The 27,594-nt window shown below is 57.3% G+C and overlaps 4 protein-coding genes across 13 annotated transcripts in view; 2 read left to right on the top strand and 2 right to left on the bottom strand.

Moving 5' to 3' along the window:
* Nucleotides 1-88: 88 nt before the first annotated feature.
* ARHGDIG (Rho GDP dissociation inhibitor gamma) lies at nucleotides 89-2,473 on the bottom strand. 2 transcript variants are annotated; one of them, XM_037157356.2, is made up of 6 exons: nucleotides 2,401-2,473; nucleotides 1,182-1,361; nucleotides 1,020-1,103; nucleotides 752-828; nucleotides 605-668; nucleotides 89-380 (listed from the first exon to the last, which is right to left on the bottom strand). In XM_037157356.2, the coding sequence occupies exons 1-6, from the start codon at nucleotides 2,471-2,473 to the stop codon at nucleotides 139-141; spliced, it is 720 nt and encodes a 239-aa protein (XP_037013251.2). In that variant the 3' UTR covers nucleotides 89-138. The 2 variants fall into 2 exon arrangements, with proteins under 2 accessions (XP_037013251.2, XP_037013250.1); XM_037157355.2 differs by having other exon boundaries at nucleotides 265-522.
* RGS11 (regulator of G protein signaling 11) lies at nucleotides 2,472-12,988 on the top strand. Of its 2 annotated transcripts, none has more exons than XM_053671638.1 (18): nucleotides 2,472-2,553; nucleotides 4,064-4,128; nucleotides 4,479-4,575; nucleotides 4,657-4,707; nucleotides 4,914-5,020; nucleotides 5,735-5,786; nucleotides 5,909-5,967; nucleotides 6,197-6,273; nucleotides 6,470-6,551; nucleotides 7,848-7,916; nucleotides 8,985-9,014; nucleotides 9,094-9,155; nucleotides 9,271-9,384; nucleotides 9,475-9,590; nucleotides 9,711-9,798; nucleotides 9,892-10,030; nucleotides 12,593-12,675; nucleotides 12,761-12,988. In XM_053671638.1, the coding sequence occupies exons 1-18, from the start codon at nucleotides 2,472-2,474 to the stop codon at nucleotides 12,888-12,890; spliced, it is 1,503 nt and encodes a 500-aa protein (XP_053527613.1). In that variant the 3' UTR covers nucleotides 12,891-12,988. The 2 variants fall into 2 exon arrangements, with proteins under 2 accessions (XP_053527613.1, XP_037013296.2); XM_037157401.2 differs by lacking the exon at nucleotides 2,472-2,553 and adding an exon at nucleotides 3,872-3,913.
* Nucleotides 12,989-14,809: 1,821 nt separating this feature from the next.
* Nucleotides 14,810-27,594, bottom strand: part of FAM234A (family with sequence similarity 234 member A) — a 28,514-nt gene continuing 15,729 nt past the window's right edge. For 2 of the 8 annotated variants that reach the window (XM_037157306.2, XM_053671636.1), the window contains 12 exons: nucleotides 27,043-27,145; nucleotides 23,645-23,942; nucleotides 21,685-21,801; nucleotides 21,141-21,332; nucleotides 19,659-19,789; nucleotides 19,147-19,279; nucleotides 18,692-18,821; nucleotides 17,356-17,496; nucleotides 16,984-17,059; nucleotides 16,603-16,758; nucleotides 15,978-16,080; nucleotides 14,810-15,886 (listed from right to left, as the gene is read on the bottom strand). In XM_037157306.2, coding sequence (XP_037013201.2) covers nucleotides 15,675-15,886; nucleotides 15,978-16,080; nucleotides 16,603-16,758; nucleotides 16,984-17,059; nucleotides 17,356-17,496; nucleotides 18,692-18,821; nucleotides 19,147-19,279; nucleotides 19,659-19,789; nucleotides 21,141-21,332; nucleotides 21,685-21,801; nucleotides 23,645-23,909 — 1,656 coding nt within the window. In that variant the 5' untranslated portion in view covers nucleotides 23,910-23,942; nucleotides 27,043-27,145 and the 3' untranslated portion in view covers nucleotides 14,810-15,674. Of the gene's footprint in view, nucleotides 15,887-15,977; nucleotides 16,081-16,602; nucleotides 16,759-16,983; nucleotides 17,060-17,355; nucleotides 17,497-18,691; nucleotides 18,822-19,146; nucleotides 19,280-19,658; nucleotides 19,790-21,140; nucleotides 21,333-21,684; nucleotides 21,802-23,644; nucleotides 23,943-27,042; nucleotides 27,173-27,594 lie in introns of all 8 variants that reach the window. The other 6 variants (XM_037157305.2, XM_037157307.2, XM_037157304.2 and 3 more) reach the window with 3 other exon arrangements.
* LOC119058144 (metallothionein-1-like) lies at nucleotides 23,040-23,222 on the top strand. Its single transcript, XM_037157102.2, has one exon. The coding sequence runs from the start codon at nucleotides 23,040-23,042 to the stop codon at nucleotides 23,220-23,222; it is 183 nt and encodes a 60-aa protein (XP_037012997.2).

Here is a 27,594-nt window from a genome sequence, read left to right as displayed (position 1 = left end):
GCCAAGCAGCAGCTGCCACGTGGCGCTCGGTCCTGGTTGCAGGAAAGATAAGGCAACAAGGCTCCCCCCACCCCTGAGGGGAGGGGGGTAGACAGAGGCGACACCGTGGGCACCGAGACAGGCGTTTAATGGGGCTATTCAGGGCACAGTGCCAAGCCCAGGAAGGGGGTGTCCTGAGGCAGGGCAGAGGTCATGAGGGGTCTGGTCACTGACAGAGGGGCTGGGGAATGCTCGGGGCCCGTGCGCAGTGACTGCCAGGCAGAGGGAACCAGGATCCCAGGCAGGAAGACGGCCCCCAGGGCAGGGCAGGGAGGGTGGGCGCTCAGCTCTTCCAGTCTTGACAGATGTGGAGGCCCCACTCCCAGGAAAGGTGGTCTTCCCTGTCGTCGTCAGTGAAGAAGGATGTGACCACATAGGCGCCCCTCACCAGCGCACCCCGCGGCACCTCCTCCACTGGAGTTACAAACTCGTACTCCTGGGTGCTTGGGCCATAACTGCCCACCATGTACACGGCCTTGTCCACTGGGGGAGGGGGAGGGCATCAGGGGCCGCCCTCTGTGCCACTGGCCCCCAGCCCCCAGGCCTCCCCTTCACGGGCCCTCACCTCGCAGGCCCCTGCGGTAGGTGTGATGCAGACACTTGAGGCCACTGACAATCTCCTTATTGACCTGAGGGACAGAGAATGTTAAAGGGTCCGTCTTGGAGGCTGAGCCTGTGGCTGGCTAGCACTGCCCACGATAGCTGCTCTCACCTTAAAAGTAATCTTCACTTTGTAATCAACACCCTCCTTCAGGACGAACACCTGGTTTTTCAGTGCAGCCAGCTCCCCTGAGGGAAAAGCACAGCTGAGGGACAAATGCCTGCAGCGGCTGAGACCCTGCCCAGGAAGCCCCATAGTGGGGCAGTTCCCGTGAAGTTTACGTGATGGGCCTGAGTTCTGGGGTTTGGCATGGGGTTCGAGGAGGTCTCTAGCATGTGGTTTGCAGAAGATCAGCATGTAGTTTGCAGAAGGGTGTTACCTGTGAGGTCCATGGTCATGGGCCCTGGAGCCTGCTCAGACATCAGCGTCAGCCTGGTCACCTGCACATTGGGCAGGCTCGGGTCTGAGGAGAAATCGGAGGTCTCCAGGATGCACCCCCCAATTTTCACCCACAGCCCCCACATCCAGGGCCCGTTCATACCCACAGCTAGCGGCAGGGACCCCAGAAGCACCCGCTTGTACTTGGCCAGGCTCTCATCGTCTGGGTCCAGCTGCTGGATCTCCAGGAGGCTCTTCCGCGCCGGGGCCTGGTACCCTGGCACAGCCTCGTCCAGCACCTCATCTGGTGGCCGCTGCCCCCCTTCTTTGTCTGTTAGAAGGACTGGGGTTTGGGAGGTGGGTGAGCAAATGCCACCAGCTACCCTGGGCATTCACTTGTGAAATTGGAGCCCCTGCTTCTGGTCGGCTGTACCTCCCCCTGCCTGTAGGGGCTGGGAGGGAGGAGGTGTGGGGCTGGGGAAGGAGGTGTGAGCTCAGAGAGGTAGGAGTGAGTGGGGCCTCAGAGAGGGGGGCGGGCTGCAAGACACTCAGTAGTATCCACACCCTTCAGGAGGGGCCCTGGAGGTCCCCAGGGGCTTCACAAGAGCCAAGTGACATTTCGGTAGGTACCAGCTGCCTTCTTCTGGCCCAGCCATTTATCCAGGATCCCTCCCTGACTCTGAGGCCAAAGGTTGGGGGAATGAAAACCCCCAGATGGGGAACATCCCCAAGGACCACCATCACTGGGTGGTGAACTCCCAAGTCTTTCCTGAAGCAGAGGCCCCGTTAGCAGAGGGACCCCCAGTGCTCTGAGGCCTCTCTCCATAAGCCCACAATGCTCTCGGAAGCCTCTGACCCCTATCATCCTGCTCAGTCAGGGGCTGGGGTCTCTGATCGATGGCCTTCCCACAGTTCTGGGAGTTTCTTCCACAGCGTCCCTGGGGGGTGGGGTTAGCTTTCCACAGCCGAAGCTCGGGGCCGCCCCCCAGAGTCTCCTAGATCCCCTCCCTAAGCTGGGCTGGGATAGGGGCTCTAACCCCTTTCCACTGTGCCTTGGGACAGCGTTTGTCTGACTCCTTGCCCACTGCGCTCCAGTCTTCTTAGGAATCGCCACACACCCTGAAGGAGCCCCAGCCCCACCCAAAGGAGTAGGATGTCTGGAGCAGACCCGCCCACTCTTGGCTCCTATCCCCAGGAGTGTTTAGCCTGTAGGAAGCACCCCAACCTCGCCAGAGCCCAGCCGGGAGGACTAGACCACAAGGTCCCCGCGGCGCCCCCAAAGTTTCCACGGGGGAGGGCGGGTCCCTACCTCGGGCTAAAACCACCCCTCGCCAGAAACCCCCGCCCACGTGGCCGCCCTGGACCCACACGAGCCGGCTCACCTCGGGCGCATAGCGCCAGCCGGAGCAGTTCCAACAGCTGCGCCCCCAGCTCGCACGCGACCAGGCCCAGCATGGTGGCCTGCGGTCCGGCTCCGCCGCGGAGCCGCCTAGGAGCCGCCGCCCGGCTTGGCGCTCAGCCCCGGCGCGACTGCGGTGAGCTCATCCCGGCCGGGAGCGCCCCCCGCGCCCAGCGCCGCGCCCGCGCCGCGCGCCCCCAGCCGCTCCGCGGACCCCGCGCAGCCCCGCAGAGACGCGCGTGTCGCCCGTACCGCCGCGGCACCCAGTCCTCCCCGCCTCCGGCCCAACCGGACCATGCTCAGCAGCCGCCGACATGGCCACGGTCACGGTCCCAATGGCCCGGCCCGACTGCAACCTGCTCTGGCATGCTCTGGCAATCAGGGCTGCCTTGCCCTCGGTGCGCCCGGGGGAGTCTGGGGCCTCTCTAGCGAAGCCTTCTGGGCGGGGCCGGTGGGACTGAAAGTGCCCAGTGAAGCAGGTGCTACCCCCGCCCCATGTCCCCCAGCTCTCCTTACCGGCAGGCAGTGCAGGCCGCACCTGGGGCCCAACAGCACCGCCCCCCCCCCCACCTTTCTTCCAGCGGAGCTTCTGTTTGGGCAGAGGGGATTCCTAGAACGGTCTGGCCTTGGGGGCACAACCTCCTGGCCCTGCATCCCAGAGGTTACAGCCATTAGCACAGAGAGACCAGAGTTCACCTGCATAGGGCGGGGGTCACCACCCACTCAGCCCTTACTCAGTGTTCCCGACTGGGCTGTGTGAGTGTGGTGGGGTGGGGGTCCCTGTTGCTCTGGGGACCCAGAAGATTCTGAAAGCCTCTCCCTGTTCTCTGGGAGAAGAGGAAACTGGTTTAAAATAACACCGGGAGTTGGAATGTTGAGAAGGGGGACACAGAGGGGCTTCTGATCTTAACACCTGAACAAACCCTGGAGCAGGCAGATGGGAGTCAGCCAAGGCAGGGAGCAAGGGTGAGCTGGACCTCAGGCTGGGACAAAGGGTCAAAGGCTTGGGTCTGAGTGGAGGAGGTGGGACAGCAGCACGCAGTGCCATATGGTCCTGGTGGCATCTGAATGCTGTCACGTGTGGTGTGACACAATCGCAGGCACACACTTCTAGGGCAGTCAGACCCCTTGCCCTGACCAGCCGCAGGGGGTCAGGCCCTCCGCCCCAGTCCCCGAACATCCTGAGGGCCTCACACCTGGGGTGAGCATGGGGGGCAGGGGTTGCAGTAGACCCTCTGTCCCCCACCCCAGCCCACCTTCCCCAAAAGTCCCTTCTCCTGGGGCCCCTCCCCTCACAGAGCCTCCTCCCCTTCCCGGATTTCCCACCCCTTCCCTAGTCCTCCGCTCCTCTCAGCTCCCCTCCCTCTTCCTGAGCCCCGGTTCCCTCACCAGACCTCTCTTTAAGCCCTTATCTCCCAGCCCCGCCTCAGGGCACCTCCACAGGCACGCAGCCCCCCAGCACGTCCTCGCTGGCACGGGCCTCAGTTTCTTTCAATGTGAGGGAAGAATCGTGAGGGTGGCCAGTCTGGTGCCGGCCTCTTAGACCTGGAATGGGACCTGGGGCCCAGGCCCGGGAGGGTTAATTCGGGCATGAGGCGGGGCAGGGCGTCGAAGACGCCAGCACCCACACTGGCTTCACCCCGTAGCCATGGCCGCTGGACCTGCACACCCGGGTGGGCGCTCCTGTGCGCAGATGCCTCACCTGAGCAAGGTGGGTGCCACGTGGGGGTCCTGCTGTCCCCAGGATTTCCAGGCATTGAGACCGGGAGGGGCAGAAAAGGAGTGGGTGCGGTGAGCTTGGGTGTGCACACCACTCTGGGGGCGTTGGCATTTCGCGGAGCCGGGTGAAGCGGAGGAGACCCTGGTGCTGTGGGGGAAGGGTCGGCCTTGCCTCTGCCCCACTCCCCCCACCAACCCGTTACCAGCATGGCCTGAAATCCCACCATCTGTGCACGCTAATCTCCGCGCACATTGATCCGGGAAACCCGGCCAGGTCCGTGGAATCAGGATGTGGGATGGGGGAGGCTGGCGGGGCAGCCCCTCAACGCCTCCTTTGCCCAGATGGAGCAGATGGTGTTGAGTATGCAGGACCCCGACCAGGGCGTGAAGATGCGGAGCCAGCGACTGCTCATCACAGTCGTTCCTCACACTGTGACTGGTGAGGCTGGGGGTTGGGGGTTGGGGGCTGGGGGGTTGCCGGCCCTGCCTTGGCCTCCCCTACCCCATCTCTGCTATGTAGGCAACGAGGTCGTGGAGTGGCTGATCCAGAAGTACTGCATCTCAGAGGAGGGTAAGGGGGCGAGTTTGCTGCCCATCCTGGCCCCTGCCCAACCTGAGGTCCCAGGGCGGATGAGGTTGGGCCTTCTGGGGCTCACCAGTATCAGGGCCAAGCCATGTGTGTTGAGGAAAAGGAACTCATCCCAAGAGACCCTGCTCCATTCCCTCCCTCTGAGAATTCAGCACCTTGATTCCTCTCCCCTCAACCCCACACCCCAGAGGCCCTGCACCTGGGCCTCCTGCTGCTGCGGCACGGCTACCTGTATCCGCTCCGCACGCCCTGCAGCCCCGAGCTGCAGCTGGACGGGACGCTCTACAGGTTCCAGGTCAGGCTGGACTGGGGGTGGGTGGGAATCCCCCAGCCGAACTAGCGGGGATTTCTGGGAGGGGCAGAGCTGGGGTGGGGGCACAATGTGGTGACATTACAGCAGGCTTGGTGGCCTACTGTCCCCTCCCCAGCAGGTCTGGGCTGGAATCTTCCTTTGATGGAAGGATAGAGTTAAGGGAGGGAATTTCAGTTTCTCTGGGGTCTCAACAGGGCGTCCGTAAGGGGCAGTCCCTATGGAGGGCTCTGCTAGCCTTCCTAGGCCCTTAGGCCCCCTCCAAGAAGGAAGCTGTGTGAGGCCTGAGGACGGCATCCCCTCATTGCGTGTGTGGCCTCAGTCACGGTGGGGCCCCCACCTGCCCTTCCCAGCCACAGCGGGAACCCAGGGCCGGCCTGCCTCCCAACACAGACTGTGACCGCATCTGCCATTGGGAAGGCCCCGCCCCACCCCTCCCTGGAGAGGGGGCTCCTGGAGCTCAGAGGCGGGAAGGCAGCCCCGCACTGGGCCCCAAGGGGTGAGTGGAGCTCAGTTCCAGGTGGGGAGAAGTGCCCAGTGGCCGGCTGAGCCTCCGGGCCGTGGGCGGACAGGCAGATCCTCAGGTAGATCCTGCCGCCGGCCAGCCGGGTCTCTTCCTAAGGGAGCTGAGAGGATAGGGGCAACTCCTGGAGAAGGCCCAGGAGGTCCCAGACACCCCTTGTTCCCACGTGGTACCAGACACCCTATTTCTGGACAAGCACGCTGTGGCTGGCTACTGAGCTGGACTATGGTGAGTAAGCAGGGACAGGCTGGCCTGGGACAAGTTCCCAAGACTGGTGGCCTCTGGGTGATGTCACAGGGGTGAAGGGGGCAGAGATTGCTCCTCTGCAGCCCGTCCCCCTGTCCTACCAGCCATCTACCTGGCCAAGAAGAATATCCAAAAGCAGGGGGCCCTGGCCGACCATGAGAAGGTGAGACCCTCCCCCAGGCTGAGCCCAGCCAGAGGAGCCCAAGCCCCACTCGTGTCCCCAGGGCCTCACGGTTTGCCTTGGAGCTCACAGCCCAGGCCCCAGGGTGGTGCGGACGCACAGTCACACCACACCCTGTGGCGCCCCAGTGGGGAGGTGGGAGGGCCTGTGCGGGCCCTAGAGCTTGGCATGGAAAGGGTTTACCCACTGGAGACCTTGACACCACCCCCAGGAGCACTATGACCAGCTGCACAGGAAAATCAGCTACACGTGGGACCTGGTAGTGATGCAGGCAAGAGAACAGCTGCGGTGAGCCCCCAGCCCAGCGAGCACAGAGCCCACGCTGCCCGGCAGTCCGAAGGCCCTGGGCGGGGCACTGGTGGTCACGGCACGGGAGGGAACAGCACAGCCCGGGCCTGGCCGCCTGGCCTGGCCCCCGCCTGAGGCGGGTGGGGAGGCACTGTGGTGGGCGCCCTGTCCCCTCAACTCTGCCTGTCCCCGCCAGGGCAGCCAAGCAGCGCAGGAAAGGGGACAGGCTGGTCATTGCGTGCCAGGAGCAGACGTACTGGCTGGTGAACAGGCCCCCGGTAAGCCCCTTGTGTGGGGTGGGAGTGGCTCCTTGGCTGCCAGCAGGTCCCACCAGGAGCCAGTATGTGCTTTTCAGATGCTCTACCATGGTCGGCAGGAAGGACACACCCGCAGGGACAGGAGGTCCTAGTTCTGTGGCTCTTCAGAACCCAGAGATCATGAAACCAAGTCTAGCTAAGGCTGCCCCGCACTCACAGACCACAGAACGGAAAGTTTCCTTCTGGGTCCAAGAGGAGGCCTGGGGAAGCTGAGTGGGGGGACCGAAAGGCCCTTGGGATTAGGCTGTTGAAAGCGAAGCTTAGCTGCAGCTTCTGGGGGTCCGGGCCAGGGGTCAGGCCTGGTCCGGAACTGTAATCCTAGCCGCTGGTGTAAGGCCCCCTTCCTGTGTGGGGCAGTGGGGAGACATCTGAGCCTGCAGCAGCCCCAGCAAACCATGAATGGAAGCCCCCGTGGGAAAGAACCCAAGGAAAAGGATTCCAGGAGGCACCCCACCCCCCCATTACTTCAGCAAGTATGTGCGTGGGGGCGGTTATCTTTGGGAAAATGATTCGGTCTTCCTCCAGAGGGCCTAGCAATCTAGGGTCTAGGGACCCTAGAGAAAGTGGAGTGGGCCACGCCCAAGGCTACGTGCTTGGGCCGAGGGCGAGGCCCAGGAGCAAACCAGACCAGCCTTGTGGGCTGAGGGCTGTGTGTGCCGGGGAGCAGGAAGGGCAGGCATCTGGGGCCTCCTGGCAAGTAGATGAGAGGGTTCCAACCGGGCAGGGGCAGGGAGAGGGCCAGACCAGCAGGTGTGTGTGAGGACCGCATGGCGGGACAGGTAGGTTCGGGTGAGTGGGACTGTCTCAGGAAGGACGGTTAGGTGGTTAGGTTTCCGGCTTGAACTGCCAGGTATGTGGAGGTGAGCTTGGCTGAAAAGAGGAAGAATGGGGAGGTGTGGAGAGGAGGGTCAGGATTCCGCTTTAGCAGCAAAGCCAGGCAGGGAGACATGTGGCCTTGGAGCTCAGGGGAGCCATGTGAAGGGTGAGGTGCTGGAAGGGAAACCCAGAGTGGCTTTGGGGCTCCGGGAGGGCGGTCGCCATGGGGTGGGAATGGGCAGAGAGGGGACTCAGGGGCTCAGGGCTCAGGACTTAGGTTCCTGGGTTCCTCTGCACGTCAGTTTCCGTGTTACCGGACGGCACGTGGGCTCAGAGCTTCAGTGTATGATGGCCAGTGGGGGGCAGAAACAGAGCCCTAGGGTGGAGAGTCAGGAGCCCACCTGAGCTGTGCCCTCACTTCACCCAGTCTCCCCTCTGCAGCCTGGGGTCCCCAGCGTGCTGGAGCAGGGTCCGGAGCAGGGGCCCTTCACTGTCGGGCGAGTGCAGATGGTAAGGACCCCGCACACGCACACACACGCCCCACCTCCTGCCCACTGCCCACACCTCCACGCGTGCCCCCTGCCACTCCCACCCACAACAAGCCCGTGCGCACACAGCCCCGCCGCCTCTCTGCCACGATGGGTCTATTTGGGAGCTGCCCGCCCATCTGTGCATCCATCTGTCCATCCAAACGGCACTTGACAAGCCCCTCCGAGTGCTCTGCTCCCTTTCCGGTCTCATTCTCCCCTCAGCCCAGTCCCCAGTTCTCAGCGCCCCCGCTAACTCTCGTCCTCTCGCCTCCCACCTGCTGTTCTGGGTGAAAGTAAGTGCCATGGACCCTGGGAGGGTGGGGGGCTCTTCCCCCTGGCCAGACCAGCCACCTCTCTCCAAGACCCCTGGTGGCCTCGGGAACCGGAAGGAACTGCACCAGGACAGACATGGCCAAACTTGGTAGCAGCAGAGCCCCGTGTTCGAATCCCATGAAAACCAAAACATAGAACAGAACAGATACATTTAGTACCTTACCGAAAAAATTTCTTCCTAACTTCACAATCATAAGCTCATGATCACAGATTTATAATTTCCCATTATGAAGTGGGTCCAGGAGAGCCGAGACAAAAAATTGGAAATCACAGGCCCCTGAGGGTGCCCGCCGCCTCCCCTGGCCGCAGGGGCAGGAGCTGCGGAGTCTGGGAGGGACAGCCGGTCCCAGGGACCCGGTGCACGAGGAGGTGGCAGGCAGGCTCCGGATTCTGAACGTGACGAGAGTGGGGCGCAGGCAGCAGTCGGGGTTCCTGGTGTGGCCACAGCAGCGCTCCTCAGTCCCGCACTGTCTTTAAAAAGTGATTTAATACGTTTGAAAATATGGCACTGGGAAACCTCACGGCCACTTTGAGAACATGCTGGGAACCTCCAAACTATAGACCCCAAAAGCTTCCTGGGGAGTCAGGCCCTGCCATGGGAGGAGACGCTCTGAGGGACGCGGCGGGGCCGGGCCCCTCTCGGCCAGCCCGGGGCGGGATGTCCGTCCCTAGAGCAGGCCTGCCTTCTAAGGGCAGCTTTCCTGGCCTCTTGCAGACCGAGAACGTGGATTTCTATAAGTGGGAGGTAGGTCCTGGGGACCAACGCAGGGGAGTGGGCGGGCCGACTCCAGCCCAGACCCTGCCTCACATGTCCCATGTCACAGATCGAGTACTGCAGAAAGGCGCTGGGCAGGACCCGGGTGAAGTCCTCCATCTGCCTTGAGGCGTGAGTGGGAGGGGGTGGCAGTGGGAGACCCCAAGCCCAGTGCCCAGACCCTTCCTCTAGTGCCCTCAACCCCCAGCCCCTCCCTGCACTTGCCCCTGGCCCCACCCCCACCCAGGTACCTGAAGTTCAGCAGCCAGCGCGGGGCACATGACCCCATCATGTCAGGGTGCCTGCCCAGCAACCCCTGGGTCACAGACGATGACACCTACTGGGCCATGAACACATCCAGGTGAGTCCAGGGTGCGAGAAGGCTCTGCAGAGCTTCTCCCCAACTGCCCCCCACCCCACATGCCTCACGCTCCTGACACCTCCTCTCCAGTGTGGCCGTACCCACAAAGCTCCGTGTAGAGCGATGGGGCTTCAGCTTCCGGGAACTCCTGGAAGACCCCGTGGGACGGGCCCATTTCATGGACTTTCTCAGGAAAGAGTTCAGTGGTGAGACACCCCACCTGTCTGAGGCCCCAGTGAGGGGGGCTGGGGCTCCCCGCACCCCGTTTCTACCGGCCCTGGCTGCAGCTTGGGGTGGGCCTGACCCCCCGGTGCTTGGACCCCCAGCTGAGAACCTCAGCTTCTGGGAAGCATGTGAGGAGCTGCGCCACGGAGGGCAGGCCCAGGTCCCTGCCCTGGCGGACTCCGTGTACCAGTGAGTTTCAGGGGCGGGCCTGGCTGGCTGGAGGGCAGGCCTGTGGAGCCCGGACCCCCAACCCCAGGGCTGACCCCCTGTCCCCACACAAAGGCAGTTCCTGGCCCCTGGTGCTGCCCGCTGGGTCAACATCGACAGCCAGACGATGGAGCTGACCCTGGAGGGCCTGTGCCGGCCCCACCGCTACGTGCTGGACGATGCCCAGATGCACATCTACATGCTGATGAAGAAGGTGGGGGCGCCTCCACCCGTGACCCTAAAGCCACTTGCGGACTTCCGTGTGCAGGTGTTTCAGGACGTTCCTCCACAGGACACGGGCCACTTCCTCCCTTCCAGCGCGGCTGCAGGTGCCAGCAGCACACCCAAAACAGCTGTAACTCCTTGTCCTCAAATAGCCAGTCACGGGCCGTGCCTGCCCACGTGGGCTCTTGGGTCAGTTTTCTGTTGCTGCTGTAGAACATGCCACAAACTTGGTGGCTTAAAGGAACACATATTTACTCTCTGGGGGCCAGAGTCCGACACAGGAATTGCTAGGCTGAAGTCAAGGCATCTGCAGGGCTCTTTCCTTCTTTCTGGAGGCTTCAGGAAAGAATCCGCTCCATGGCCTTTCCTTCCTAGACACACCTGCATTCTTGGCTCATGGCCTGTTCTCTACCTTCAAGGACAGCAGTGTATCATCTTTTTTTTTTTCCATTTAAATTTTTAATAATTTATTTATAGCATTGGCTGGTGTGGCTCAGTGGATTGAGTGCTGGCCTGCAGACCAAAAGGTCGCTGGTTCGATTCCCAGTCAGGCCACATGCCTGGGTTGTGGGCCGTGTCCCAGTAGGGGGCGTGTGAGACAATAGACTGATGTTTCTCTCACACATTAATGTTTCTCTCCTTCTCTTTCTCTTTCTCCTCTCTCTAAAAATAAAATACTTTAAAATGTTTATACATTTTCATTAGAATTGAGACACAATATTGTGTCTCAGTTGTATTAATATTGTAGTGGCAGCGTCTCTCTCTGACCCTCCTGCCTCCCCCTTTCACTTACAAGGATCCCCGTGATGACGCCAGGCCCACCTGGGCAGCCCAGGCAGGCTCCCTGTTCCCGCACCATTAATTGAATCACATCTGCAAAGTCCCTTTGCCGCAGAGGGGGATATACTCGCAGGGTCTAGGGATCAGGGAGTAGACCTCTGTGGGCAGTCTTATTTTTTAAGATGTTATTTATTTTTAGAGAGAGGGGAAGGAAGGGAGAAAAGGGAGGGAGAGAAACATCGGTGTGAGAGAGAAACAGGTTGGTTGCCTCTCCCTGTCCGGGGGCCTGGCCCGCAACCCAGGCACGTGCCCTGACTTCGATCAAACCGGTGACCTTTCAGTTCACAGGCCAGCGCTCAGTCCACTGAGCCACACCAGCCAGGGCTCCATCTTTTCTTTCAATTTTTTGTTTTCTTTTGAAGGAACTGGGTCCTTTGTCCCATAGTTTCTCACAGTCTGATTTTGAGGAGTCCCTGTGGCATCTTTGACATGTTTCTCTGTCCCCTATAGCCATAAAACATTGGTGGTTACAATTGTCTTGATCAGAGGTCATTTTCAGCTTTGTCGTTTATTTGTTCAGTTTTGTCAAGAATATTTTCTTCAATTTGGCGTGTTCTTCCATCAGGAAGTCCATGAGGTTGGGCCGCTTCCCTTTTTGTGACGGAGCAACTGCGGATAGTTGTCCCCCAGACTCACGGTTCCGTCAGTGATGTCCTGGTCCCATCACTGCCTCTTTGTTACAGGGGTGCCCCACCCGCGGCTCAGGATGGCCGTGGTGCGGCCCAACACAAAACTGTAGATTTACTTAAAACATGATGGTTTTTTTGTGTGTGATTACGTGTCACAACGTATTTAACGTGTGGCCCAGAGACGCCGCAAGGTTGGATGCCCCTGGAGCAGCCGGGGCCCCCTGGCCTGCTCTCTGTGGGCCAGGTAGGCAGAGACCACGGAGGCAGGGCAGGGTCAGCGTTTGATTCCTTCTTTTAGTTACTGCTCATCAAAATAGTGAGTTGGACCCCTGATCTGCCAAGGGGGGTCATGAGGTTTCAATGTTTTTATTATTTATTTATCCATTTATTTTAGACATTTTGTTTATTTATAAAGAGAGGGGAAGGGAGGGAGAGGAACGCCGACCAGCCCCTCGCGTGCGCCCTACCTGGGGTGGCCCTTGGACTACTCCGTCCTGACGTGCGGCCTGGGTGCTGCCACCCACTGGACGTCCAGCCCCGCTTGTGACACCTTACTTTCAGTGCCTGGACATTGCTTATTATTTTGTTTTCTAATAGTGTGAAATATCTACCAAGTCTCAAAACTCAACCTGTAAACCAGGGCACATTCATACAAATCTAGCCATTGTCCCTGCCCCTCCACCTTCTTCTCTTCTCAAGATACATTTGTATTTTCCTTTTTAAAATATTAGCACTTAGATCCATAGATTCCTCTCCCATTTTGTTGTCCACTGCAGTTTTTCTCCACCTCATTTTCTGTTGGGCTCCATGTCCCTCCCTCACCCTGCGGGGGGCACAGCCGCTCCTCACTCCCTCGCTGGGGGCCCCATGGCTCGCCCCTCCTTGCGTGGGTGCTGGGCTCTTGCTCGTCTTTGATTGGTGGCCCAGGTCTCTGTGCATCAGCTGAATTAGAGCCGGCCTGGGATGCCTGCCTCTAGCCCCGTCCACTGGAAGCTCTGAGGGTCAGAGCTGTGGCAGGCCAAAGCTGCGGAAACCGAGGGTGAGGACGCGGAAGGTGTCAGGGCTGACCCCGTCTCTTACAGGACTCCTACCCGAGGTTCCTGAAGTCGGACATGTACAAAGCTTTGCTTGCAGAGGCCGTGATCCCCCCGGAGACAAAGAGACGGTGAGCCCAGGGGGCTGTGCCGGGAGCTGTGGGGCAGGCAGGGCGCTTGAGGGCGCCCAGCACTCAGGCCCCTTCTCACCCACAGAGTGTTCCCATTCGTGTGGAAGCCACGACATTCGAGCTCCAGACCTGCTTTGCTTCCTGCCTCCGCCTCCGCCTCCGCGGACAGTGCAGCTGCTGCTCGGGGCCCTGGGGGTGGTGATGGGGAGGCGTAGTTGGGCCGCAGCCTGGAGGAGGAAGTGACCAGCCTTGCCTCTATCACCCTTTTCTAGCCTAGGGTCCTGGCAGAGGCTGAGACCCCCAGCATGGGCACCCCTTGTGCACTGAGGGGCTGGCCTTGCTGTGGGGCACCCAGGTCTCTCAGGATTCCCAAAAGGAACTGGTCTGGGTGCTGACTTCCAGTGAGGGGGTGTTACTGGCTGACCTTGGGTCACCTGGAGAAAGGCGGGACGAAATGGGCAAACCAGACCAAGGCCGCGCCCCTGGTATTCTGTAGTCTCCAGTTTGCTGCTAGATGCCCACCCCTCTCCAGAACCATCACATCAGTAGGCGAGCACCAGGGAGCCAGATGCAGACACGGTGTCCAGCAGGAGGAAAGCGCCCACGTTGCAGAGCTAAATTACCCACTCCCCTCTGCCAGTGACTCCCATGGGGCCCCACAGAGCCCCCGGATTTTGCTCAGCCTTCCGAGTACATAGCTGTCCCCACAGGTGCTATCCTGACCTTCCGTCACTGTGCGTCCCAGAGCTGTCTGGAAGGGGCACCTCTCTGGCCTCCTCCAGTCCCTTGAAGATATGGCTTCTGTGCCATTTGTGCAGAGATGACTCCCACATTGTCACCCCTCTGACAGCTGTCCCTGTTCCCGCCCTGCCTGGGTGGGCAGGGGCGGGTGTCTCGCCTCCAAGGGTTCCCCACCTTCCCCCAGACTCAGGGTGAAGGGGCACGGCTCCTTTGGGGGTGTAGCTGAGTCAGCTGAATCCTGTGCTCTTCAGCCAGCCCCCCTCACAGGACTGGACTGCTCCCCCCATTCCTTGTGCAGGAATAAAAGACTCTGGGCCTCCCCCTGCTGTGGCTGGAACCGTGTGTCTGCGCACGAGGCAGGCAGGCGTCCCTGAGGGAGGCAGTGACAGACAACGTGGGGAGTTCAGTGCCACCAAGTTCCTGTGTGTGGGTGCCCACAATGGAGGGAGGACCAGCCTTTGGGCTGGACTCAGGTTGCACACTTGGGGGTGTTTGGTTTTGGGTGAGATGCTAGGAACACCGTCTGCACCATGACGGACCGGAATGCTTTGGCACTGCAGGGGGAGTGCAAAACCAGTACAGCTTCCTGGTACGGAATCCACTGTCTCCTGGGCAGGCTGCACCCTAAGGCCAGGGAGTCCCGGGGAACCCGGCATGGACCCCCACGGGCATGATGGCTACATTTACAAGTCCAGGGTGCTGGAGGCCCACTGACGAGGACACCCCCTGGGCTCAGCCCCCTAACTCCTGCTCACTATCCCCGGACTTATACAGGGTGGTCCCTCATGAGCTGGCTCCTCAGCCGGGGGTGGGGGTGGGGAGACCCCAAACTGGTACTGCTCTTGGGCGTCGCTCAAGCCTCCAGCCCAGCCAAACCCCAGGTGACTTTCACTTGCAGACCAGTCACTTTTAGCAGGTGTTTTTTTTTTTTTGGGGGGGGGGGCGCATGAGGTCACCGGGTCAGCTTCTCATATTTAAATGTCCACAGGAAATTACTACAGGATTCTCTAAAACTGTTCCCCTCATCACTTTGGTACCCAATGCTGCATCTCAGTGAAGCCTTCCGCCCGCCTGGGCAGCCACCAGAACTCACCCCTGGCCCCGCCCTGGCCAGCCATGGGTCCTGAGGGACTCACCGCACTGCCTTCCCAGGTGGGCGGACGCCCATATCCATGGGCTGGGTTCACGGTTTGCTGTGAACGGGAAGGGGTCCTCAAACCTGAGGCACTTAGAGGCTGTGCCGAAAAAGACCTCTGTCAGGGCTTTCCGTTTCTGCTCTGGCGGGACCGAGAGAACAAGCCCGCACTCCAAGAACCACAGGCACAGCACCCCTCGGCCACCTTCCCCACCCTGACCCCGAGGCCTGGCCAGGAGCAGAGATGTGAGGCGCATGTGTGTCCTCTGGGGCCTTTCCAGCCAGTGCAAAAAGTGTTTATTCTGCTTTCTTCCTGTGGTCCCCAGCGCCGTCAAGGTTTATTTATTTATCCTGCCTGGGAGCAGCTGAGCTGCAGCACACCCTAGTAGCCCTAGGGTGCAGCAAGGCACAGAGGTGAGTCCTGTGTCAGGGAACACCAATGCCAGGGAGATCTGAGCACCAGGAAGGAGGGGAGCTGGCTCCACCTGGGGTACAGGGACGAGTGGGACAAGTGACTCCAGTGTGTACGAAGAGGGTACAGAATGACCCCAGTGCGTGTCCTATGGCCAGTTCCTTGGGAAATTCACAGCACGAGCAGCCAGCACAGGGGTGGAAACCACCTCAGGGCGCCCTCCAGCAGGGCTGCCCACCACGCCCTGCAAGCCGAGTTTCTCACGAGCTGGGTCGAAGGGGCTCCCCACAGCAAGGTACCACCAACCATGCCAGAAGTGCTGGGGGCTGGTACTGCCCGAGGTCGCACTGCTGCCCTGACGCCACCCCAGGGCCCACCACCCTTTGAGCTGCATGACCTCAGGGGGACAGTGCAGAGTGGGACGAGCTAAGATGGGAAATGAAGTGGGCGCTTCCACTGGAGGGTTCTGGGCTCTGCCCCCCGCTGACCACAGTGAAGACAGCTGGCCTTGAGCATGTGACCCCTGTGGGGCAGAGTGAGGATCCATGTGAGGACACAGCCTGCTGGGCAGGAGAGGCCTGGGTCGTGAGGTGGGGTGGGGGAGATGGGGGGAGGGAGTCCGCACGCAGGTCCAGGGGACGGAGGCCCGCTTCCTGGGATGTTTGCTTGCAGCAGCGGCAGCCTCTCGCAGGTGCCCTGGCAGCTGTGCACCTAGGTCTCGCTCCGGTACCGCAGGCGGGAGAGCCGGTCCCTGATGGCCTGGTCGCTGTCTGGCACACCCTCGGTCAGGCGAACCACCCGGCTGCTCAGGATGAGGTCCTGTACCTTGTGCTTGGCCATGGAGACCAGGCCAGGTGCATCTGCGCTGCCTGGGCCCGTGAGGAGGATGTAGGCAGCATGGCGGCCCGGCTCAAACAGGGCCACTGGGGAGGACATAGCTGTCAGGTCTCTTGGGACCGGTCTCAGCAGACCTCCCCGTGGGCGGGGCCCAGGTCTGCACCAAGGCTGACTCACCTCGGAAGGCCACGATGTTGGCGGAGATATTGGCCAGCTCCAGCAGGACGCCTGGCAGGGTCGGGTGAAACATGTAGAGGCGGTGCGGGCTGTCTTGGGGCTCCTGCGGGGAGAACCAGCAATGGGGCACGGGGCTGACTGGGGCTGCAGCTGTCCCCGCAGCTCGGCCAAGAACCTGAGTGAATGTCCTAGGCCTGGTAGCTGGGTAATGCTGTGCTCTTATGAGACACTCCTGACAGTGACCACGACCAGAGCTGTGTGTACTGGGGTCCCCGCCTGGAGGCCCCACAACATCTATCCTAACTGTTCCCACTTTCCAGCCCTCTTCCCCCAGCTGACCCTGATCCTTCTCGGTATCCTCTACCTGCAACTGGGCCCCGCCCTCCCCAGTACATCCCGCTTCTTCCCAGATTCCCCTGTCTCTGCCCTGGAGGCAGACTCAAGCCCTGGCCTCCGCTGTGGCCAGGGCACTGCCTCATCCCCCCCAACCTCCCACGGCTTCTGTTTATGTGTGTGTGTGTCCAGTCAGCCAATCAGCTCCTCAAGGTGGGACCTAAGACTGGCCCTGGGCCTCTGGCCTTGGCTCCTGGGACGGGCGTGTCTGGGCTGTGCGCTCTGCCCATACCGTCTGGTTGGCACCGACTAGTTCGTGGAGACCCCAGAAGAAGAAGGCTGAGCGGTGGTCTGCAGTGGGCAGGCTGGCAGATGGAGGGTGCCCAGGGAGGCCTGGAAGGGCCTGACTCCACAGGACGGCCCCAGTGCTGAGGTCCAGGAGCAGGATCTGAGGAGGGAGAAGACAGCACGGGGGAGCTGACGTGGGGTCGCACAGGCACATGGCCCCCAGCTATGCCGGCCCTGGCCGAGCTGCTCCCTGGGGCTGACTAGGATGTCTCTAAGGTCTCTCTTGTCCCAGCTCAGACTTCAAGCCACAGCCCTGCCTGCTGTTGAGACTAATTTTCCTCAGCTACTTACAAAGGCGAGACCACAAAAAGGAAGTGCAGCCAACCTGTCTGTCAATGCCGGTTCCATTTTCAATGACCACAGCCAGGGTGTCAGGTTTGTAGTGACCAAGGGTGGGTTTTCTAGACAAATAGAGAAGGAGTCACAAGGGGTCTCTGTGAGGAGATACCTGGGGACAGGTATGCCACCCATCTTCTTGGCCAAACTTGGGTAGGGTCAGGGCTGCCCTGGCCAAGGGGGCTTCACCAGCCCCTCAGTGCAGGGCAGCACCAGAGGACAGGCAGGAGGCCCCTCGCAGAAGCATTCCAGCCCCCTCGCCCCTCCCAGTGGGGGGCCTTGTCCCCAGGGTTGCTGAGGGGGTGGGCTGGCGGTGCCTGGCTTGTGACAACTGCACGTGTTCCCGGAGCAGACCCCGTACCTGAGGACCTGGGCTACACCGAAGGTCCACCTGGGGGCCAGCTCCTGTCCGTCCAGCAGCACGCAGGCCTCCGAACCCACAAGGAGGAGGTCCTCACCGCCATTCCCGGGCACGTTCATCAGATGACTGATGGCTCCAGGGCTGGAGGAGGTGGAGGGTGCAGCTTGGACACAGAGCCAGGGGCAGGGACCCGCCCCGAGCACTGACCACCAGACTCCCATGAGCATCCCCGTATTTGTTAGTTCTCTAACTCGAGAGTATCAAACAAGACCCGCCCTGTGCATGGGGAGAGGGTGAGCCCACTGGTAGGAAACTTTTCTGGTTTTTTTTATTTTAAAGATTTTCTTTATTTTTTTTTAGAGAAGGGAAGGGAGGGAGAAAGAAAGGGAGAGAAACATCAATGTGTGGTTGTCTCTGGTGTGCCCCCTACTGGGGCCCTTGCCGGGAACCCAGGCATGTGCCCTGACTGGGAATTGAACCGCTGACCCTTTGATTTGCAGGCTGGCACTCAACCACTGAGCCACACCACCCACGGCTGTTTTTTTTCTATAAAGATTTTATTTATTGCCCTGGCAGATGTAGCTCAGTGGATTGAGCATGGGCTCGCAAACCAAAGGGTCACCAGTTCAATTCCCAGTTAGGGCACATGCCTGGGTTCTCGGCAAGGGTCCCAGCTGGGAGAGCACGAGAGGCAACCACACACTGATGTTTCTCTCCCTATCTTTCTCCTTCTCTTCTCTCTAAAAAAATAATAAATAAAATCTTTAAAGAAGATTTAAAAAAAATTTTTTTATAGATTTATTTATTTATTTATTTATTTTGTATCAATGTATGGTTGCTTCTCATGTGACCCCTGCTGGGAACTGGCCTGCAACCCAGGCATGTGCCCTGACTAGGAATTGAACCGCAATCTTTTGGTTCGAAGGCCCGTGCTCAATCCACTGAGCTACACCAGCCAGAGCCTAAAAAAGATTTTATTTATTTTTAGAGAGAGTGGGAAAGAGAGGGGAAAAGAGAGGGAGAGAAACACTGGTGTGAAAGAGAGATACATTGATCAACTGCCTCTCATACACACCCTAACTGGGGATCGAACCCATAACCTAGGCATGTGCCCGGACTGGGAATCAAACCAGCAATCCCTCGCTTTGCGGGACAATGCCTAACCAACTGAACCACACGAGTCAGGGCTTCCCTGGTTTTCACGTGGCTTCTGTTTGCTCAGGTCCGAAGTCTGAGCCCAGGGGGACCTCACAGTACCAGTGGCCAGACCCACAGCCCCGACTGCTCTGAGCAGTGAGGAATACGACCTGGCCTGTGTGACACCACCCAGGCCCACCTGTGCAAAAACAGCCCGTGCTTGGTGGCGTTGAGCATGTCCTCCCAGCTGGGGTCTGTCCTTAGTGGGCTGTCTCTCCCGGTCACTTTTTCATAGATGTCCTTCACAGAGCGGCCACAGAGGGAACTTGCTACTCAACACACAGAAGAGCCTCAGGTCACCAGGGGTTGTTGCTAGGAGACCAGGAGGCTGTGTGCCCATCAGCCCCACCTCTAGAAACACATGGTGCCTCCTTGAGCCTGGGAGCCGGTGCTGAGACCACCCGTGGCTTTCTCAGTCTGTCAATGATTAATCTGAACCCCTAGGATAAAAGCAGGAGTGACGAGCAGAGCCTCACAGGCGGCTGTGGATCCCCTCGCACCTGCTTTCTGCAGGGCGCACCCCCCACCTGAGACCAGCACGGCCTCTGCGGGTGGGCCTGTGCTGGGGCCCAGCAGGCGCGACATGCGACATACCGCAGGAAAGAAGGATGTAGTGGGCACCTGCCCTGGTGATGTAAAGGAGGAAGCCACTGGTCTTGTCCACACTGAGGCTGCCCCGGTGGCCAATCTGGTGCCCGGTGCTGCCTGAATAGAGGTAGCTGCTAACCTGCAAAACACAGGAGCAAAAAGGGTCAAAACCCCCCTGGTTTGGGGGAAAAACGCTTTGATTGAAGTGTCTGGTATCAGGCATCTGCATGTGGCCTGCCTGGGGGAAGCGGGTAGTCTCTCAGGCCCAATTCCCCCCCATCCTTGCAGCCCCGCCCATGCCGCAGTGCGCACACGCGAAATGTACTCCTGTTCCTGGGGAGGCCCGTAGACCTGCCCCAGTGCGCTGGGTCTGCAGGTGCCAGAGCAAAGGGCCTTGGACAAGTGCCCTGACAGCGGCTAGACCCAAACTCTGCCTGGGAAGTGGAAGTGAACCACGGAGCAGAGAAGGGAGAGACCACGTGGCGCGTGGGCTGCGTGACTCAGGAGGAGAGCTGTACCTCCTTTTCCTCTTGGGTGAGCACCAGCAGATCTGGGGCCCCATCGGCATCAAGGTCAGGAACCTGGAGTAAAGGGCTTAGGATGGAAGTGTTCCTTCTGAAACTGCTGGGCTGTCTCCACAGGGTCTCCCCTAAAACCAAACACACATCACTGGGCACCGACCCCAGACCCCCTTCCACTGAACTCGGCCTGGCAAGTGCACAGATGCTCCAACTTGGAAATGACACACCTGCCAACAGGGGGCTGAAGGCAGGTGAAAGTGCGAATACACTGATGTGCACGTCTGCAAAAAGTCTAGGGTCTAGGGGCTTATATAGCAGAGTGTTAAAGCATGACTTCTGGGAACCGCAGAACTTCCCCACCTTTTTTTACCCATTTTCTAATGTTTGGTTCCAGAGTACCTTGGGACCAATGCTGACTCTCCCCATTAGGATGAACAGGGCCTGCCCTCACCATGTCCTGAGACCCCTCAGGACCCCTGTCTGTTGCTGGGCTCAAAGATGGACCCTCTGCCACCATGAAGGCCCTGGCAAAGTGGCCTGGGCTTTTGCCTTTCACACAGAAGGAGAGAATGAAGGTGCTTAGGGCTACACCTGGGGACTGCAGGTCCTGAGGTAACAGCTTCTGACCCAGCATCATCTTGTCCTTTTTTAAAGACTGATTCCTGCCCTGACCGGTGTAGCTGAGTGGATTGAGTGCGAGCTGAGAACCAAAGGGTTGCCAGTTTGATTCCCAGTCAGGGCACACGCCTGGGCTGCGGGCCAGGTCCCCAGTGGGGGCCACACGAGAGGCAACCACACATTGGTGTTTCTCTCCCACTCTTTCTCCCTCTCTTCCCCCATCTCTAAAAAGAAATATAATAAAATCTTTTTTTTTTAAAAGAGACTGATTCCTCTCTTCTTAAAATATTTCAAGCCCGCTGTTCATTTTCCTCCATATCCTTAACACCACACCTTGTAAGGGAAATACTAATACCCACAAAATCTAGTGTCAAAGCCCAGAGTCCCACAAGACCTGGGTAAGGCACCCCCTTACCAAGTGGCCATCCCCTTGGTGCCCAAACACGGCGGTGACAGGGACGAGGAGCACCCTCGCGTGCGGCGCAGACGCCCTGGTCTCCACTCCCCTGTGGCGCTCGCCTGCACCTGCCCTGCGTGCCGCAAGACAAAGCTGCGGCCACGAACTCCCTACGACAAGCAGCAGCCAGGCTCCTCCTCTGCATCTCTGCCACTTCACAGAAAGTAAAGTGCCCTGCCATGCCCCCTCAAGCAAGACTTAACCAGGTGACAAGACTCAACAGTGTGTGACACGTCAGAGTAGCTTTGGTGTGTGACTGCGAAGTAGCTGTGCCCTTCCCACTCCCTACCCGCCCTTCCCACCCAATCGCACTGCCTGAGAGCACAGGCCGGCGCTGCTCGGAGCGCCCTGCCGTCGGTGCCCCCCAAGGCGGCCCAGTGCGGGTGCGGAGGGCACTGGCCTACCTGTAGACGAGTTGACTGCGATGAAAGAACCAGCGCTGCCCACGAGGATGCAGGCGGGGGCTGCCCCACCGTCCCTCGGCTGAGCCGCATCACACCACACGAGGCCTCCGTCCTGGGCTGCAGGCCTCTCCCAGAGGATGCTGCCGTTGGCTCCGGACACAGCAGCCACGAAGGAGCAGGGAGAGGAAAAGCCTGGAGGGGACAGACCCGGCGCACACGGCCCACACACTGCCAGTCCTCCCTCACCTTGTTCCCTGCCATGACCCCCTCTGCCCAGGCTCATTCCCTTTACACCTAGACCCCTTACTCGCTCCACACCCATGGGGGCCCCAGTGTTGACCCCATGGGGGTCAGCAATCAAGCAAGGTGGGTGCTGAGACTGGAGCTTGCCGCCCCCCCGCCCCCCCGTCTCTTTCTAGTCCTGCTACAAATGAAGGGCAATGACGGTTTCCAGAAATCCTACCATTGCTTTCCCCAAACACTGCAAAAGTAAGGATTCCTCTTCCTACAGGGTATTTCATCCTTCAGGTAGAAACAAAATTACCTTCATCAGTACAGGACTGGTTGAAATTGTCGCTGCCGCTGGTGTTTTTATAAAGGAAGAGAACATCTTGGACCTTGTCCCTGTTTATGTCTTTTGTGGCCAAAAAGTCGTAGGTGACTGAAAAAGAAAACCACAGACTACAGTATATTCTTTAGGCCATACCTGGTTTAAAGGCCAGGCTACGTCTGATGTGACCTACTTCTCTGCTCCTCAGGGTTCAGTGCCAGTTAGAGCCCACCCTGGGGGAGGGCCACAGGGACCGCAACGTCCCACACCTCAGAAGACCAGTGCCTCTTCATCCACATGATGGGCCCAGTGTCGGAGGCCGGCCTTCAGGAAGGGGCGAGCACGACCCCTGGGTGCAGGAACGGACACTCTGAGCAACTTGTGCTCAGGAATGAAGTCCTCCTTACATCACTTTGGGATCGAAAGACGCTACACTTCCTTATGCATTAGGGTCTAACCTTTTGTTTGAAGACTCAAAAGATAAACTAAGAATGAAATTGTCCCTTACACCATGTACAAAATGCACTCAAAATGGATCAAAGACATGAATTCAAGAGCTAGAACTATAAAACTCTTAGCAGAAAACATAGGAAATCACAACTTTGGTTTTGGTAATGATTTCTTTGCTGTAACAATAAAAGCATAGGAAAAATAAAAACAAAAATAAAAACATAGGCAACTGTAAGAGAGAAGTAGAGTGTCCAGAGAGAGGCTGATTCGGTTGCTTTTCAGAGGCAGAAATTCCAGACTGCCGACTGTATGAACAGTCAAAGTGTGCTTTACTCTAGCCAAACCCTTCAAGAAGACTGGAGTACAAGACCAGCTGCACATCTGCCACATTTCCGAACAGCCTTCTCTATATCTCTTCTTCCAGTCACTGTTTTATTTATTTTTTAAAAAATATTTTATATATTTACCTTTAGAGGGGAAGGGAAGGAGAGATGGAGAGAAATATCAATGTATGGTTGCCTCTCATGCATCCCCTGCTGGGACCTGGCTTGCAACCCAGGCACATGCCTTGACTGGGAATCGAACCACGATGGTCTGGTTCGCAGGCCCGTGCCCAATCCACTGAGCTACACTAGCCAGGGTGTTTTATTTTTTTTAACTTGTAAAAGTATTAAGGGCCACTAGCCTGACCTTCCTAAAATGGGGGAGCAGGCTGCTATGCTTCCACAGCAGTCCTCCATTTTTACTGAGAAACTGCTCTTGTAGCTCCTCCCAAATTCCAGGAAAACAGTGGACAGAACTGGCAGCTACTGAGGGTCGATGACTTCCACCATGCGCTGCACCAGCGCAAATGCGTCTTCTCCCCTAGCTTTGGACCTCCCCGCTCATCTCCCATGGAAATGCACCCCAAATGCTCCTGCCCCACTGGCAGATCCTGCACGTGTGCTGGCGGATGCAGGTGTCCCGCCTGCTTGTGCTGCCCCACCGGCCTTGCCCACTGTGCCCAGAGCTGCGTCCACAAAGGAGCATCGGACCAGTGTCGCTGTGTGCGTGACGTCAGGGCGACCCTGCTCCCAGAGTGAGCACAGCAAAGCGTTCAAACCTGCATTTGTTTTTTACTCCACCCTGAGCCATTTGCCACATTTTCTACATTAAATATGGGAGGGATAATAAAAGTTGGTGACTTAAGGCCTGGCTGGTGAGGCTCAGTGAATTGAGTACCAGCCTGTGGGCCAAGAGTCACTAGTTCAATTCCTAGTCAGGGCACACGCATGGGTTGCAGGCCAGGTCCCCAGTGGGGGGGCGCAAAAGGCAACCACACATTGATGTTTCTCTTCCTCTCTTTCCCCTCTCTAAAAATAAATAAAATCTTAAACAAACAAACAAACAAAAACGTTATTGACTTAAAAAAAATAGATGACTTCTAAATTCCCGGATACACATGCTGCCCTCACAGCTCACCCAGGAGAGAGAAGGTCACTGCAGGGTGTGGGGGGCGACGCACCTGCTGTGTTGTAATCGATCCTCCACATCCCCTGTAACGCCAGCCTGTCTGGACACGGGATGATGAAGGAAATCATAAACACCACCAAAAGGCAGATGAACAGTGAGAGAAAAAATGCCGCCGTCCGGCACCGGGAAAGGCGAGACCGCTGAGGCGCGCCTTTCAAGTTCTCTTCCTTTTTCAACTGGCTTCCCAGGTTCTCCTGCAATTTCCCATCTTCGTTCTTCAAGGGGTGGATTTCAGCTTCCAAGTCCTTGGGGTCCATCGTGTGCACATCACAAAGTTTACCTCCCGATCACTGAGTCAATAAAAAAGAGACGGTTAAGAGCTGCTCCAAGGCACCAATGTCCTCGGTGGCATAGGGGCATGGTCACAGTGGTGGCTGGGGACCATCAGCCCAAGAAATAAAAGCTAAATAAATGTTCAGGGTGTCAACGATTCCACTGAGGAAGGTCTCTAATTCAGAACAGTAAATTGGTAGAGCCAACACAGGAAATACTTTCACCCCTCAATACACTGACATTTCTTGCCCACTGACGCTGAGACAAGCCTAGGGAGCTGCAGGGCAGTGCTGGGCCGGGGCTGATAATAACTAAACATTAACCAAGAAGGCCCTGTCAGCGCTGGGGCTGGGCACCTCTGATAAGCCTTCTGCCAGCCTAAAGTACAGATGGAAAGTGTGGCCTGGTGGGGTCCCCTGGAGGGTCACAGACCCCAAATTAAAAGCATCGTGAGTGAAGGCAGGCCCTGGAGCCTGGACCTGCACACTGTGTGATCTGGGCAGCTCCTCAGGCAACAGTGCCTGATTTCCTTACCTGGCAAAGGGAAGCGATATCTACTTTAGAAGACTGTTTTGAGGGTTAAATTAGTAAGTGAATAGAAAGGGGCATTTAGAACAGTATCTGACACATATGAAGCACTCAAATACTAGCTACTTGTTATTATTTTAAAATTTTATTTTATTTTTGGAGAGAGGAAAAGGGAGGGAGAAAGACAGGGAGAGAAATATCAATTGGTTGCCTTCCATACATGCTGTGGGGACCAAACCTGCAACCCTGGCATGTGCCCGCTCCAGGAATCCAACCAGAGACCTCTCCGTTCTCAGGACGACGCCCAATCAACTGAGCCACACCAGCCAGGGGACACTAGTTAATTGTTAATAACAAGATAAAGTGTATTAGAAGTCACATGGAAGAACGTGGACAGCTGCACGGATGAGGGCAGGGGACATGCACAGCTGCTGAGCCCTCACGGTGGAGAATAAGCTCTCTCCTGCCCTGCTCCCCTTCCTATGGCTGAATGGGGGGGGGGAAACCTGGGGCCGCCACCTTGAAGAATAAGATGGAAAACACTTTAGAAGACAGTGAAGTCGCAGGACAGAAAGAGCATGGTCCCTGGTAGCTGGAAACCACCACCATTGATCCTGGAGTTCCTTATTAAATGAGAGAAACAAACTTCTATCCTGTGTAAGTCAAGTACTCAAACCAATGTCCTAACTAACACAAATTGTATTAAGACAAAGGAAGGGATTATGTGAGCCAGAGTAAGTTGTCATCCTCACCTAGCCAGGCTCGAAACGAGTAACACAGAACACACCAGGGGTGAAATCTCCGGTGGTACCTGGACAAACAACAGAAACGTGCTCCCTCCAGGACCGGGCTAGAGGAGGGTGGAGAGGGACAAGAGACTGATGCTCCTGGTATCGATTTTTTATTGTTTGACTTTAACTGGTTTCCTCCCTTTCATAAACAACTGGTTTAAAAACCTGTGTATACACCCGCTCGAGTAGCTTTAATTACAGAAACTAAAAATGACAAGTGTTACCCTGACCCAGTGGCTCAGTTGGTTGGAGCATTGTCCCATGCACCAAAAAGTTTTGGGTTCGAGCCCCGGTTGAGGCATGTAGAGAAGACAACCAATCAGTTTCTCTCTCACATCAATGCTTCTCCCTCCATTCCTCTCTCTAAAATCAATAACCATAGCCTCGGGTGAGGGTTTAAAACAAACAAGGGAAAGTGCTGGTGAGAACGTGGAGAATCAGGAGCCTTGGGCAGCGCTGGTGGAATGGCCTGGCGGCTCCGCAAGGGTTAGGCAGAGCCACTGATGACCCAGCCACTGCACTTCTAAGCCCAAAGAAATGAAAACAGGCCTGTACCAAAATGTGTAAACAAATATTCATAACTTCATTATTTCGAACAACCCAAATGTCCTCAACAGATGAATGGACAAGCAAAGTGTGGTGACTCTGTACAGTGAGTGTTATTTGGCCCTAAGAGGAAAAAAGCTCTCACACGCTGCAGCACAGATGAGCCCTGGAAACACTTCCGCTCCATGAAAAATAACCCAGGCACCAAAGGTCACATATTTTATGATTCCACTTATATAAAACATCCAGAACAGGCAAATCCACACAGGCAGAAAGATTAGCGGTTGCCCAGGTCTGGGGGAGGGGAAATGGGGATGACTGACAGCCAATCCAGGCGGGGTTTCCCTTGGGGGGGGGTAAAAGTGGTGGTGCTGGTTGTGAAACATCACGAGCACTAAATGCCACTGATGATAAATTTTATGTCATGTGTATTTTACCACAATTTAAAAAGAAAACCAAACAAATCTGTGTACATTCTCCTTAGTGCTGAGACGTGTAAGTTTTATCATCTTGGAAGTCAGAAAAGGTGTGTCTGTCAAAGGTAGTAAGTTCAACACAAGAAATCAAACAGTGACTCATGACCAGGGACCTCACCAAACCCACATAACTGACGTGGGTGTGGGGAGGTGGGGTGGGGTGCCTGCAGGGGTAACTAGGGAAAGAGCCAGCAGCACAATCTTGACCCACAGACAAGCCGCTTACTCAGAACATCTGGCCACTTTGTCCCCAGTAAGGGGATGTCTGAAATAATCAAAACACATCAATTCCTTCATTAAGGGAAAGAAAACTGAATGAGAATTCAGAATTCTAAAATTCTTTATTTTAAAGCTCTATCTTTAAAGTTCTCTTACTTAAGAGCTTTAAAATGTTGGGCCCTGGCTGGTGTGGCTCAGTGGATTGAGAACATGCCTGCGAACCAAACAATCATGGTTCGACTCCCAGTCAGGGCACATGCCTGGGTTGCAGGCCAGTTCCCAGCAGGGGATGCATGAGAGGCAACCATACATTGAAATTTCTCTCTCTCCTTCCCTTCTCCTCTAAAGATAAATAAATAAATAAAATCTTAAAAAAAAATGTTGGGCAAGAAACTCAAGCTTTCAGAGCTCAAGCTGCCCTCATCAGTCGGAAGCAGAAGCGTTTACCAGGAGACAGCAGGAAATCGCCCTAAGACTGTCTATGCGAGAATGAGGGGCGTCTGCTCAAAATGACACAGCTGTTCCCACTGTCTCTCACCTGAGTTCCCCAGACCTACCTTGTGGCAGGAGCACCGGAAGACGTGTTCAACATGAGCTTCCAGAGAGCCACTGGTGCATCTGGTGATTGGGTCTGGATGGGTAGATCTAGGGATTGTAAAGCTGTTGGTGAAAGGCATCTCGGGCAGCCTGTGAACGCGCCAGGTGAAGGATGGAGGTCATCCCACTTTCACTGTCAGATGAAGACTAGGTTTCTCTTGCCTCTGGCCCCTGAAGTGGAGACTCCACCCCCACTGTCAGCCGGAAAGAAAGCCAAGGGAGGGAGGAAGAGCCTCTCCCAGTAACCAACCTCTTCGTTGGTCTTAGCATCCCTAAACTACGGGGATCCCTAAAGCTAAAAGCAAAGGATAGTGCAAAACAATTACTACTGACGTTGTTTGGGGTTCTATTTTTTTTAATTAATTTTATTTATTTATTTATCTTTAGAGGGGAAAGGAAGGAGAGAGGGAGAGAAATATCAATGTATGGTTGCCTCTTGTGTGTCCCCTGCTGGGAACTGGCCTGTAACCCAGGCATGTGCCCTGACTGGGAATTGAACCGTGGTTGCTTGG

Source organism: Artibeus jamaicensis, unplaced genomic scaffold (assembly GCF_021234435.1).
Source record: "Artibeus jamaicensis isolate MK-2021 breed Jamaican fruit bat unplaced genomic scaffold, CSHL_Jam_final contig_700, whole genome shotgun sequence".
Lineage (NCBI taxonomy): Eukaryota > Metazoa > Chordata > Mammalia > Chiroptera > Phyllostomidae > Artibeus > Artibeus jamaicensis.
The sequence above is the reverse complement of the archived record's forward strand: the minus strand, read 5'-3'. Positions and strand labels throughout refer to the sequence as shown.

Excerpts from the sequence above, each read along its gene's own strand:
- RGS11 (XM_053671638.1), top strand. The coding sequence starts at position 2,472 with ATGGTGGCCTGCGGTCCGGCTCCGCCGCGGAGCCGCCTAGGAGCCGCC. Across the intron at positions 5,021-5,734 it reads GGACGCTCTACAGGTTCCAG|ACACCCTATTTCTGGACAAG; the intron begins GTCAGGCTGGAC and ends ACGTGGTACCAG. Across the intron at positions 5,968-6,196 it reads CCCTGGCCGACCATGAGAAG|GAGCACTATGACCAGCTGCA; the intron begins GTGAGACCCTCC and ends CACCACCCCCAG.
- LOC119058144 (XM_037157102.2), top strand. The coding sequence starts at position 23,040 with ATGCACCCCAAATGCTCCTGCCCCACTGGCAGATCCTGCACGTGTGCT.
- ARHGDIG (XM_037157356.2), bottom strand. The coding sequence starts at position 2,473 with ATGCTGGGCCTGGTCGCGTGCGAGCTGGGGGCGCAGCTGTTGGAACTG. Across the intron at positions 1,362-2,400 it reads GCTGGCGCTATGCGCCCGAG|TCCTTCTAACAGACAAAGAA; the intron begins GTGAGCCGGCTC and ends CCCAAACCCCAG. Across the intron at positions 381-604 it reads CTACCGCAGGGGCCTGCGAG|GGAAGACCACCTTTCCTGGG; the intron begins GTGAGGGCCCGT and ends TGACGACGACAG.